Source organism: Aegilops tauschii, chromosome 3 (assembly GCF_002575655.3).
Source record: "Aegilops tauschii subsp. strangulata cultivar AL8/78 chromosome 3, Aet v6.0, whole genome shotgun sequence".
In the NCBI taxonomy this organism is placed as follows: Eukaryota; Viridiplantae; Streptophyta; class Magnoliopsida; order Poales; family Poaceae; genus Aegilops; species Aegilops tauschii.
This window is the reverse complement of record NC_053037.3, coordinates 620,444,543-620,457,881: the sequence shown is the minus strand read 5'-3', so window position 1 is coordinate 620,457,881 and position 13,339 is coordinate 620,444,543. Positions and strand designations below refer to the sequence as shown.

The 13,339-nt window shown below is 48.8% G+C and overlaps 2 protein-coding genes across 2 annotated transcripts; one reads left to right on the top strand and one right to left on the bottom strand.

Annotated features, from left to right (window-relative positions):
- LOC109752899 (uncharacterized) lies at positions 1–1,037 on the top strand. Its single transcript, XM_020311810.1, has 3 exons — positions 1–240; positions 329–894; positions 959–1,037. The coding sequence occupies exons 1-3, from the start codon at positions 1–3 to the stop codon at positions 1,035–1,037; spliced, it is 885 nt and encodes a 294-aa protein (XP_020167399.1).
- Positions 1,038–8,718: 7,681 nt separating this feature from the next.
- Positions 8,719–9,916, bottom strand: LOC141020849 (uncharacterized). The gene is made up of 2 exons (XM_073495798.1): positions 9,740–9,916; positions 8,719–9,642 (listed from the first exon to the last, which is right to left on the bottom strand). Exons 1-2 carry the CDS (start codon positions 9,914–9,916, stop codon positions 8,719–8,721), a joined length of 1,101 nt encoding a protein of 366 aa, XP_073351899.1.
- Between the last annotated feature and the right edge of the window lie 3,423 nt (positions 9,917–13,339).

The following is a 13,339-nucleotide window of genomic DNA, read 5'->3' as shown; positions in this document are numbered from 1 at the left end:
ATGCAGATGATGCAGACCGTCGCCGGCGATGATGGCAGCGTCCTCCAAGGAACCTCTGCAGCGCCCACGAGGCGGTGGTCCATGCTCCCGGATGATCTCCTTCGCCAGGTCCTCGCCAAGCTTGTCGGCCCCATTGACGGCGCCCGCTTTGCCGCCGTGTGCACGTCGTGGCGCGCCGTCGTGCCGGGGCTCCCGCCACGTCTCCCATGGCTGATCCTCGACCCGAGGGGCGACGACAAGGTGAAGCATGTGTACTGCCTCGGAGACAGCACCATCCTGCCGCCCATCCCGTTTCCAAGTGACGCGTCGGCAAGCGCTTCGTTGGCAGCTTAGGGTCATCCCGTCCGATGCCCCGCTTAGGGTCATCAACTTCTTCTACCGTGCCGAGGTGCCGCTCTCCGCGCAACAGAGGAGGATCAGGATCGTGAACCAACCCACCCGTCCCGAGGTAGCGCCGTCTAAAGTGCGACCGAAAAACCCACCTGCACGCTTGGGCACCGGCGACCAGTTATTTTCGTTGAAGATGATCTTCTCCGGGCCGCCCACCTCGAGCAGCAGCATCCTTGCTGCCATCAATGATGAGCATGACGTCGCGATCTGCGGGCTTGGCCACATGGAGCGTGGATGGACGAGGCAAAGATTCGACGAGGACACAGTCTTGGATATCACCTTCTGCAATGGCCATCTCTATTGCCTCCTGGGATTGAGCGACCCACTTGTCAGGTGCGAGGTCGGCTTAACTGAATACGGCACGGCGGTGTTTGGAGCCGTCCACTGGCTACCCATGCCACACCGCCACTTGGTGACGGAGGGCAAAAAGGAGGCATATACCAGATACATTCTTGAGCTACGCGGCAACCTTGTGATGGTGGCGAGGAAGACCAAGGACCCACGGTCGTTGCCGTGCACACAAGCAGGCCTTTTTTCTTGGTGTTTGAGCTCATTGATGTTGATACAGACAGAGGGAAGAGGCTGAAGTGGAAAGACGTGACAAGCCTGGGCGATCACGCCTTATTCTTGGGGCCGATGTGTGCTAAGTCGATGCACCTATCGACGAGCGAGCATGACGGTCCGCAGAGAAACCACATCTACTACTCCCACAGTCAATGCTTCATGCAGAGAAAAAATGTGCCCAAGGACACCAGCAGGGGTTGCCGTGTGTACTGCAAGAAAGACGAAAAGGTTGACAATGGCGTGAATGGGATTTCGTCAGTAGGGTACTATGTGTCTGGTGGTGGACATCCTCCCATGTGGCTTTTGCCTCCGACTAAACCTTGTTCTTGCACCTGACGTGCTCGAAGGCGATGCATCTATGGACCATCGAATGTGGTAGTCTGTGCAAAAACCACATCTACTACTCACGCTCTCGATGCTAAAAACGAAAAGAGTGTTTGCTTGATGGCACCAAGGAGTTCTTGACGAGCAGTAACGTCCATGGACCCCATGTGTACTACAAGTAAGATGAAAGCGTTGACAAGGGCATGAAGGGGATCACGTCAGCAGGGTACTACGTGTTGAGTGGTGCTCAAGCTCGTCCTCCCATGTGTGTTTTGCCTCCGGATGTTTAACCAAGGTTGTTTTGGTTCTGCTTCTAATATTTTGTCATCTCGCGCTCTTGGTTTTCTCCTATAACAGTTATGTTATGATCACGAGGAATGTGTCCCCGACCACATGCATCAAAAGGTTTTAAGCCTATCACTTTGTGCAACTCCTCGAAATAATTTGCATGTTATCTACCTCGTACTGCTCTTGTCCTCTGTAATACTCCCTCCGTTTTAAAATAGATGACTCAACTTTGTACTAACTTTAATACAAAGTTAGTACAAAATTGGGTCATCTATTTTAAAATGGAGGGAGTAGTTTTTTCATCGAGTGTGTAATGAAAATTTAAGATCCACGTGGCTGAGATCGTGACACGACTCTGGAGAACTCTATGTTCTCCCTCCTTGCGAATGATTTGGTAGTAGATGTTGATAATCTTTCCTATAACTTGGTCAAATTTACAAAGTTTGACTTTGGACAAACTTATATGCTCTATAATTCGGCAACTAGGGAGCCACTTTTATTTGTGTCCAGATTACGTTGATCGACCTTTTTTCCGATTTATCCTGATTTGAACGCAACAAAAGCTGGAGGTCCTCATGCAAAGGGAGCTTCACTGTAGCCAGCCTCCTTCATTAGAAACAATGATCATGGAAACAAACGAGTGATTTTCTTTCTTCCAGGAGAAAGGAAGAAAGGCGATCTCGCCTCCTGCCGCCAGGGCGCCTTCCTCCACCGCCGTCCTCTGGCGGCTCCCCTCCGCTGATGACTTTGGTCGTCGGTGGTGAGGGGGGTCGCCGGATCCATGCGTGCGGGTTGTTTTAGGCATTAGTTTGTTAGGGTTTTGGGTTGTTCATCGTCATGGCTTCGACGGTGGCGATGGCGGCGCCGACTAATAAATCTTCAGATCCTTCCCCAACGAGGCGATCTGCTTTTGGGGTGGGTTTGGAAACCAGACTGTTCAAGTAAGGATGGTGCGGCGGCGGCATCCTTGTGGTGGACCTGTGTCCTCGGGCTCCGCCGTTGCGACGGCGTTTGCTCCAGCGTCGGCGTGGAGCTTGGGAGGTAGTCCAGGAGCGGATGCAGATTGTGGTCTGCATCGACGGCATCTGGAAGATGGTGGATCTGGGTTCGTGGTTCGTGGCAGGCAGGTATGATTTCCTCCTCCAACGTCTTAGTTGGGCGGGGGTGCCAGATCTGGAGTTCGATGGTGTGTTCGGGGTGTTGCCCCAGTCTGATTCGTTCAATGGCAATGGCTTCGCTTTTATTGGCGAGCCACCTTGGAGGTCCACAAAGCTGCATATCAGCGATGGAGCCGCGTCGAGCTCGGGTATGGAGGTGATCCGTCATTTTCTCCTTTGGTGGCTGCTATGGTGGTGCCAGAGGCAGGTGACGAACGTTGGTGTCAAGCTCAGAGAATTTTTCAGTCTTGTTTGTAATTTTACTTCTTGGCTGTTGTTCCTGTGTGTAAAGGCTAGCGTTCTTTTGTCTTTTCAGTTTTGTCAGGTCGGTATGTACGTGGCTTGTACTATGATTCTTATGATATAAATGAGACACATATTACATGCAAAAAAAAACAAACGAGTGAGGCCAAGCCTCTTAAGAGTTGGTTACAATTGTTAGATTTGGGAACATAGAACATTTCACTTGAGGATGCTGACTTGTTGACCGACGCCTGCAACATTATTAGGATGAGTAAATTCTATAAAAAAACTAGTTAGCATATTATATGAACTCTGGCAAGAGTTGGATCCATTTGAGAATTAACACAACTCAAATTATTGTTGATCCCCTCCCCTCCCCTCCGTCACCCCCCGCGCGGGCGACCGAGGGGCTCCAATAGCTGCCGGGTCACCGCTCCTTCCACTTCCTCCCCTCTGTCGCCGCCATTGGTCGGTATCAGGCATAGCCTGTGCGTGCAACGATGGCGGCAGAGGCACTCCTCCCTCTTGCGGGTCATAGGCTGACACGGGGCGCCCTGGCTCGAGGGTGTGACCAGACTGCGGCGGCGCCGATCTGGTTTATGATGGCCCAGATCTGGACTACGACGGAGTGGCAGCGGCTCGCGTCCTAATGGCGGTTGTGGTGGCAGTGTTGGCAACGGCGATGGCTGCGGCTCGGAGGTGGCGCGGGCTGCGGGCGCGGCGGCCTGCCCTGTTCGGGCGGCAGTGGCGGCGGCGCGCATCTGCCTTTGGATCGGCGGCGGCGGCGTGGAGGGACTGTTGGTCATGTCGGCGGCACCTCCGTTTAGATCTGGTCTGACCGGTGCAGTCGGGGGTGGTGGTCATCTGTTCCGTCAGAGGTGGCCGGCCTGCGGCTGGGTGGTCGGATCCCGAGATTCATCATCTAGTCCCGGCTACGAGTCGGGGAGACATAGTTGCCGTTGAAAACCGAGCCGATGGTGAGTGATGGCGGCGTGCGCCGTTACCTTGATGAAGGCATCGTCGTGTAACTGTTGTCGACCCACTCGTGCTGCTTCGGGGGAAACCCTAGGATCTGGTCTTCCAGATCGGCGATGGCGGTACTACGGTGTCGTTTCTCTATTGGGAGCATCGTTTGTGGAGCAACGCTGAAAGACAAAGGCAGGAGGTGGAGCGGCTTCATCTTGCACGGAGCTTCGATAGAGCTGTCAAGTCATGTCTGACCGACAGGTGCTACGCTGAGTCATGCCTGGTTGGCAGGTGCTACGCACGACGGATCTTCCAGAGTCTTCGCGTCTGGACGGACGAGCGAATGGCGGTGACGAGCGCAGGGTGGTGGCGCCGTTGGGCGCCGTGGTGGCGTTGACGGATGTCGGAAATGGCAAGGATGATGCGGGTCTCTCTCTTGAAGCTGGGTCAGTGGTCCGATGATGATGGCGGCGGGATGATGCGGATCTCTCTTTTGAAGATGGGTCAGTGGTCCGATGATGATGGCGGCTTCTAAAACGTATGCATGTGTGCGCTTTAGGTGGGCTTCACATTGTCGAGTTTGTAGGTGTGAGTGGTGGCTTCGGGTGAATTAATGTATGTTCTTGTCAGACCTTTATAAAATAATTAATAAAAATGACTGCATACATCGATTGATGCAGAAGCCTGGGTTTAACCTCCTTTTCTAAAAGAAACCTGACTGTTTGTTTAATTTGTCAAAAAAAACTGACTATGTTTCACCGTAGTCGTAGTAAACCACACAAGGGAATGAAGCAGTGGGCTGGCCTACATGCGCCCAGAGGTGCAAATACACTGCTTAGGATCCTGGCCTTCACTGTCGCGCATTGGGGAGAATATCTATTGCTCTTATCCATTTTGGTGCTTCCATGCTCCAAATTTTTAAAATGCACATGTAAATATTTCCAAAAAATTGAAATAAATTGTGGATGTTGACATCACATCAGTGTACAATCCCTAAAAAATTCAAATCAAAATTCAAAATACACGTTGAGAAACAAAAAAGACAAATCCAGCATGAATGTTCCACAGAAAACGCCCCAAACATTCCCAAAATACGCTTTGGTCCACATCCCCATGATGTTGCCCATTGGATCACGATCCATCGGGAGCACCAGATATTCTCCCTCGCGCATTGACAAGCCCTCCAAAGATCACTTTCACTCTCTCAAGTTGCGACAAGTGACACGTTGCATGTGCGCAACCTATCATAATCTGAGAGTTTTCTTTTTTTTTCGTAGATCCATTTATTAAAACCGATTATCTCAAGAGGTACAGCCATGCCTCTCACGAAAGCAAATATGTGCTTCTCACGGAAGCTAATAAAAAATGTGTTTTTTCGCAAAAAAAATTGTCGAAAAGCTAGAAAAGACCAGCAAAAAACCAAAAAGCTGGAAAAAATCATCTAAAAAGTCGAAAAAACGTGCGGAAAATAAAAATAAAGAACAAAATTCAATGTGAGCGCCGAGAACGCAACACATGGCGGCGCCTGAGAACGCATCAAGTGATGTGCTCTCAGCCCACCCGAAGTGACTCTTGGAAAGGCTCCCGAAGGGCGCTCCTCAATTAGTTGCTCTCCATCTCATCCAACTCATATCTGATGCTCCCCTCTCGTCAAGGTTTCGTCTCCTCCTGACGGCACCTAGCGACAACGTGGAGAACCTTCACTCTCCTGCCTTCCCTCTCGCCGATGACTGCCGGGGCCTTCGACTCGCGGCTCGCGCGGCTGGACGGTGAAGTGATAGGGTTGTCCCATGCGCGGAAACCTACTTTTTCACGGACAGAGATCCAATGGAGAATTCGGCCTCTGCTTCTAGCTCGGCCATAAGGGATGTGGAGACAACTTAGCTGGGAAACCGGACCAGGGAATTTCAGAGGATACATCTGAAAATGGGCCGTATTCACCTCAACAGTGTAAGGTTCACCAAAAAAGGCTATGATCCACCAAAAAAGAATCTCTCTCCCACTCGCCGAGAACTCTGGACGAGTCAAGCAGCTTAGCTTGAAAGAAGTATAGTTTTCACCCCCCAAATCCCTCTCAATGTATCCATAACCCCCCAAAGTCAATTTTGGTATGATTTTAACCCTCAAAATGTCAAAACCGTTTTAATCAAACCCTGAATGGTTTAGTGTCACATCAGAAGCGGTTTTGCAATTTGGATTGTGATTTGGCGCATATGTGTTGTTGACGTGGCAGTTGGTCGAGCGGTTAAGTTCTAGTGTTCCCTGGTTCGCCTTGTTCCCCTGTTCGCCCAAAGCAGAAGCACCGCAGCCACCGTCATCGCTGCCGCCGCCGCCACACCCCCAGTACCTTCTCCGTCAACGGCCGCCGTCGACTACCGCCGTCAATCGTTGGCCCCTGGCCGTCGATTTCGCATGGGATAAAGCAAGCGTGCGGCCGCCCATCAAGTTGTTAGGGCTACGCCGCCGTCGACGGCGGTTGGGGCACCGTCGTCGACCGTGACGACTCCATCTCCATTGGATTGAAGCTATGGCCGCAGGTATGTTCGTCCGTCAAGCTGTTCTTCCTGCTTCGTGGCAACATGTGTGGTTGTTCCTGATGTTGTTCTTATATATGAAAAAAAGGCTCTATTTCCTATGCATTTGTTCTTCTACTTCTGCTGCGTGCTTGAACTGCATCTCATGCACAAAAGACCTCATGCCCATCTCCACTTCTACAGCCTTATCCATGCGAGCTTCAACTTAGATTCGAGATTCTACCAATTGTTTCTTCTCTGTTTTCAGATGATACACAGTATCACGCAAGTCACCGACCAGCTAATTTAGAAAAGGAGTATTTGGATCGTCATGCCACTCAAAGAACCTGCAGTCCACACCCTGACATTGCATTGAACTCATCAAACAATGGAAAGACCTCCCAAAAAAATCAGTTCCAAAAAGAACAGCAAGAACCTTCGATTTCCGCAATTGTAGCACCTGCGCCCTGGGTTCTTCACACTCCAAGAAATCCATCGGGGTGCTTCCAATCTGCAGCCGCACAAGTTTTGGGGCTCGTACTGTAGCGGACCCTACCGATATGGCACCGGCGATTGCGCCGCCGCCGCCCCCGCCGCCGCCGTACCAGTGGAATATGACGTGCGGCCGGCGGAGGAGCTCGCTGAGAAGCTTGCGGATGAGGTCATGGAGTGGAGCCGATTCAAGAGCACGACCGTGATTGGGATTTAGGGTTCGAACGAGATGGCAGAGAACTTGGGGAATTTTTGTCCGTGGCTGCTAGTTCGAGCAAGAGCGTGATATGCTGAGAGCGACCCTTTGACACGCCAGCGCCAAGTAATCAGAGAAAACGAAAACCACCTTGCAAAACCGCTTCTGATGTGACAATAAACCACTCAGGGTTTGATTAAAACGGTGTTGACATTTTCAGGGTTGAAATCATACCAAAATTGACTTTGGGGGGTTATGGATACATTGAGAGGGATTTGGGGGTGAAAACTATAATTCTTTCGCTTAGCTTTAACGCATGCAGCATAAGCCTAGCAGTCGTTCTTTTTCCAAGCCTCCAAGACTACCTTGGCTAAATCGAGGCGACCTTCTCGATAACTAATAGCTCAGGGTTGCATTGCAGGTGCAGGGAACAATCCTCTCTACTCCAGAGCTGCACCAGCCAAGGTTCACGACCTCGCGCAGGTCCTTAGATGAGACAACCGCTAACACGTAGATTGTGCCCTAGAGATATTTTGTCATCCTCACAAGATTTTAGGGAGTGATATTTAATTCCGTTGTTTGAAACAAATTAAAGTGAAACCAAGTAGTTAAAGGGACCGATTATGTGCAAGTAGTTGCATGAGTTGTTTTTTGGTGTAGGCCAGTTTTTGTTAGCTTCTTCTTTTCCTTCAGCTGTCGTCGTTTCCTCTTCGTCCTGCCACCCTCGCACAACGGGAAGACCGCCTGCCCCCGGCACCTGTGGTACCGCCAAGCCCTTCTCGCCACCCCGCCCTCCTCAAGTCACCACCTCTGTCGATCTGGCACCACCAGACCATCCTTCTATAACCCCCCAGCACTCATCTTCTTCAGCGGTGGCAACCCACCCCACACTCTGAACCCTAAACCTCCGGATCCCCTACAGCGCTGACTCTGCGACCTGATCGATGGGCTCAACACCCCCCCTTCCCCCCCGCGCGCGCGCACACACGTCCGCCTCGGGCCGTATCTCACCTTCTTCCTCTATGCGTAAAATTGACTAATCGTGAATTGCATTTTCATGCAACTTGCTAATAGCAAACATAGTAACCAAAACACAAGGAAATGTTGCCAGTGTAAACTTTGCCAAACCAAAATATGTCCTACCGAATTTCATTACGGTACATACTCTATCTAGAAAGAAATCTAATTACTATCCAAATATGGATGCAGGTCAAGTGTGCGAACCGTATACAAATACAAGTTCAAATGGACAAGTCAAGAAGATAATATTGTTACCCTTGGGAGAAAAAACATGGTAATGTTACGATCAAACAGGGTGGGCAGGCAATATGTCTAAACGCCTCATAAATCAATCTAAAATGTACATATACTAAAGAAATGTTATTCTTTTGAAATATAGGACAATATTTTATTGTTTAGACCGACGTTAAAACTGCTCTTAAGCACAAATTCAGTAGTATCATATCTACTTCACAAAATCTGTATATTGTTGAAAGGATTAATGGAAAAAGATCGAAATTGGATGGTTCAAATAGGGTTTATATTTAGGAATGAGGGAGCGATACTGATACTAATCATAAATCAGCTAGATATTTGGCGGGAGAAGCCACATAGGAGGATGTAGATCACTCCTCACGTAGTATCGTACCGACTTGATCCCCTCCATGTTGTTGCCGGTGCTCTCTTCTTCCATGTAGTACACACGGTCTCCATTGCTATCTAAGCTCGCGTGGAATAATTTGGCACCGTCAGGGATTTGATCTTTTCGCCTTAAGCAACGATGGTGGGAGTAGTAGATGTGATTCCTTTTCAAACTGCCGCGCCCATCCGTTGGCACGCGCATTGCCTTGGAGCACATCGGCCCTAAAAATAAAGCGTAATCACCCAAACTCGTCATATCCTCCCACTTGTAATCGTAGCTTCGCTTCCTTGTGTTGCTGTCAGAGTGCACTAGCTGGTCCACTCTGAAGAAAGACATGTTGTTTGGCGGCCACTCCCAAAGGGTCCTCTGCACCAGCAGGAGCTTCCCATCTAGCACAATGATGTACTTGGGATACTCATCAGAGTATGGACGTGAACGGCGATTCTGCATATTTAGCGGGTGGACATCTATGCGCATCGGCGCCCACTGGCTATCCATGGTAATCTCAAACTTGACGAGCCTGTCACCATGCCGCGTGATCCCGTAAAGCTCGCCATTGTAGAAGGTGATATCCATGAGCCTCTCGTGCCCACGAAGCTCTTGTGTTATCCAACCTTTCTCCGGGCATCCAACCTTGCATATCGCGACACCAGGCTTATCGGTGATGGCGGCAAGGATACAACCGCTCGAGGTGGGTGCCTGGGAAAAAATGACCTTCCGCAGATCTCCGCGTTCGCGGACGATCCTCCTTTGCTCCACGGGGAGTGGCACCTGAGCGCCTGAGAAGAGGTTCACGATCCCGAGCGGCCACTCCGACAAGGCGACCCATCCGCCGTCGTAACCACCGATGAAGCACCTGGCGGCAGCCTTGCTCGGGAGCAGGACGCGGGGCAAGACCGTGCCGTCATGGGGGCAATACAAGTGTCTAGTTTCGTCGCCGTCACGTGGATCGAGTATGAGCCACGGGGTAAGGGGTGGCGATGGTGGTGGGTGCGTCGAAGCGACGGCCCGCCACGAAGTGGACGCGGTCGGCTGCGAAGGCGAACCTGAGGTAGACCATGGCGAGGAGATCATGGGGGAGGTCGGACCACTGCCCTGCCACCGACGAGGTCCTTTGGGTGCTGCCGTCGCCGGCGGCCATGTGCGTCAGGCTTCTAGCGTTTGGGTTTCGGCACCAAATCTGAAGTTGAGATCCGATTTTTTTATTAATAATAAATAAGAATTCTCTAATTACGGAACTGGTAAAGGGCAGCTGGAAATTGTGAAAGTACGAAGGACATAACGTCCTGGTCCGGCCGCTTTTGCTAAGGACGTCCAGGGGCGGACGCTATTGTTAGTAGCGTCCTGTGCTCTGTCTTAGCTTATTCCCTTGACCCAGCAGTAATCCATTTCTGAGCTTGGGCTGAGCTGCATCCGCCCTGACGAAAAAACTCAAAATAAATACTAGAAAAATTCAAAAAAAATCAATTTTTTGTGTGGTAGATATTTTGATGCGTGAGGTTCGCTCCAATTTTTAATCATTTGAACATCCGAGCAGCTCTCGACAAAAAAGACAAATCCGGGGTCTGTAAAAATGTTTACTGTTCACGCACTGTTCCGACCCGATTTGTCTTTTTTGCCGAGAGCTGCTTAGATGTTTAAATGATCTAAAAATTAAAGCGAACCGCACGCATCAAGTTATCTACCACACAAAAAAAATTGGAATTTTTAAATGTTTCTAGTATTTGTTTTTTTTTTTACTGACTGGGTGCAGATGAGCCTGGGCACCGAAACGCCGCTCAGCGGTAATCCATTTCTGAGCCCGGCCTCTTTCTCGTGAATGATGTGTTCTTCCCTTAACTCGACTTGTTTCATCCATTATATTTCGTTTTTCCTTGGCCAGACGATGAGCCTAAAGCGAAGACATGAAAAGAAAATTATAGGATGCTCCCATTTTCCCAAGCTTTTGCTATTTTACATATAAATTACTAGTACGACAGTAGCTATATACCTGTTTGATTATTGTTAGTTGTGGAGCGTCGGCCTGTTGCCCGATTCGCCTTCCTTGCATCTCATCCATGTACATCGGTGTTCCCTTGTGTTGACGAGGTCCAAGTATTTGATTGTAAAGAGAATTTATTATTTGATGGCTTCACATTTATTTAACATTGTCTGGCCAATGCCCGCACGTTTATTTATACTCAACTCCAGTGTGGTGCATGGCCATTGTTCTGGATCATCATCTCAACACTAGCTAGGTGCGCCATCGAAATCATGCTCATCGTCATCATCATCATGTCCAATCAAAGCATCATCTGGGTCTGTATCATCCTGATCATAAGGGCCATCGGCAGTACTATATAATTTATATTGAACTACTTGTTGTTGAACTATTTAATTTCTATTAATTTTCTGTGATAAACTATGTGATAAAAAATTACTTATGTTGAATTCACGCCGAACCACGGCGAATATGGGCCGATTCGCATCGATATCGGGTCATTTTTCGCCGAAAGTGGGCCGAAATGCGGGCACATTTGCGCCAAAAGTGAGCCGATATCCGCGCCTGGGGGCGACGGCTGGGTACCCAACCTCCCCCAGAGCCGATTATACCGCCGGCTCGCCACGAGCCTGCGATTTTTATGCCTCGGGGGGGGGGGGGGGGGGGGGGGGGGGGGCTGTTGATGCTCTAAGTCCTTGACATATCTTCTTGATATCTTGAAAAGTTGTTTCCTCATATGCTGGAAATGTGACTTTGGGAGGAACACTATGCTCCACATCCATGGATCCATGTTACACTTCACCATCAAGATACGTTAGAACAATTAACATGTTCTCGGATTCATCTGCAGACATGAACATGTAGGAAGTAAAGATTAAAATCTTAAATTGATTTACTATCGACTCAAGGTTGAATTTTTCACGACCTATCAGTTCTCATAAACTAGACAATTACCAATTATATTACCAGGAATAAAAATCCAATCATCTATATATTGTATGCAGTACACTTGCAACCATGGAACGAATTATACAAAAAACTTGATAGAGGAGATGCAATACGGCGTACAACTCACATGAGCCAACTACAGGTCTAGTGGATGATCCTAAATTCCTAATGATGAGCGGCCGGTGAGACAACACGACTCTCATGATGATTGCTGATGTTGGCCGCTGGAGCTTGCTTACGAGACGTCTAGATCAAAAGCGACGGCTGCATGCGTATTAGGGTTTGCAGATCAGAAACTGTTACATATATCAGAGAAGAGAAAAGAGGACTCGGTTGAGCCTAATAAGTCGAACCACATAGCTGGACGTCGTGCATAAGAGCGTCCATAAAGGAACGCACTTAGCAATGGCGTCTAGACTTGGACGCTGCTTTTCATAGCGTCCTTACTATTCTGACAATTTCCACCGGCCCTTTACCACTTCCGTAATTACAGAGTTTTTATTTATTATTAATAAAAAAATCGGGTTGAGATCGATCGAACTGGAGGGGAGTTTTGGATGGCATAAATACCTGAGCGCTAGACGCCTACGATTAGGAGTTTTTTTTTTTGAGCGGCCTACCAGTTGGAGTTAGAACGTATCCGAACACATGTCCTATGAGTTGGAGGTTTTTTTTTACAAAGAACATATATCGAGATCATACAACCGCATTGAAAGAATATCCGGCATTTGCATAACGTGATGCACACAGCTAACAAGTCCAACACGCCTAAAAATGAATATTGTTTTACAGCAAAAGAAAATCAGTCCATCCTAGGGTGAGGCAAATCCTATCCGGGGATTACACCGCATGCATGTTGGGAGAAAACCTCCCTGGCCATATGCTTCAGCCGTGTAAACATCATCATAAAAAAGTCTCTGTCCTGTGCCTCTGCAGGATAGACCACATATGGAGCCATCGTGTACACGTATGAATAACCTGCACAGGAGATGAAACACTTTTATTATTAAAAGCCACATCATTCCTTGTAAGCCACAATGCCCAACATAAGGCAACCGCCCCCATGAGTAGATGTGCAGAAAATTGTTTATCGATACCCCGCAACCAATTGCCGAACATGTTACGTGCACTACATGGGATAGATTTGAAGCTACCTTAACTGTGGCCAGGCTGCACGAGGAAGTTTATACTCAAAAAATTAAGTGTTTAATGGACTTGTCATGTTGGCAAAAGACACATGTCTTGCTACCTTGCCAATTGCGTCGTGGCAGGTTAGCTCTAGTTAAGATGACCCCTCTGTTTAGAAACCAGAGAGATATCTTTACTCTTAGAGGAATTTTGAGCTTCCACAATTGCTTGTTATCAACCGGAACATTAGTGTGGATCAATACATCATACAAGGATTTGACTGAAAAGCTACCATTATGATTCCATCGAAACTTGTCTGGTCCGCATGACAGCTGAATGGCCTCCGGACGAATGAGTAATTCGTTCCATGCTACCAGGCGAGGCCCATAAAGGTCCCTACGAAAGTAAATATCGGATTTTTCTTGTCCCAATACTTGTTTGATCGCGACGAATTTATGTCTGACGATCCTATACAAGCTAGGGTATTGCACCATAAGTGGAGTGGCC

Bases quoted from the DNA above. Each gene is read 5' to 3' on its own strand.
- LOC109752899 (XM_020311810.1), top strand. From the start codon at position 1: ATGCAGATGATGCAGACCGTCGCCGGCGATGATGGCAGCGTCCTCCAA. The intron at 241-328 runs GTGAAGCATGTG...CTTCGTTGGCAG, and splicing joins ACCCGAGGGGCGACGACAAG to CTTAGGGTCATCCCGTCCGA. The intron at 895-958 runs GTCGTTGCCGTG...ATGTTGATACAG, and splicing joins AGGAAGACCAAGGACCCACG to ACAGAGGGAAGAGGCTGAAG.
- LOC141020849 (XM_073495798.1), bottom strand. From the start codon at position 9,916: ATGGCCGCCGGCGACGGCAGCACCCAAAGGACCTCGTCGGTGGCAGGG. The intron at 9,643-9,739 runs GTGGCTCATACT...CTCCCGAGCAAG, and splicing joins CCATCGCCACCCCTTACCCC to GCTGCCGCCAGGTGCTTCAT.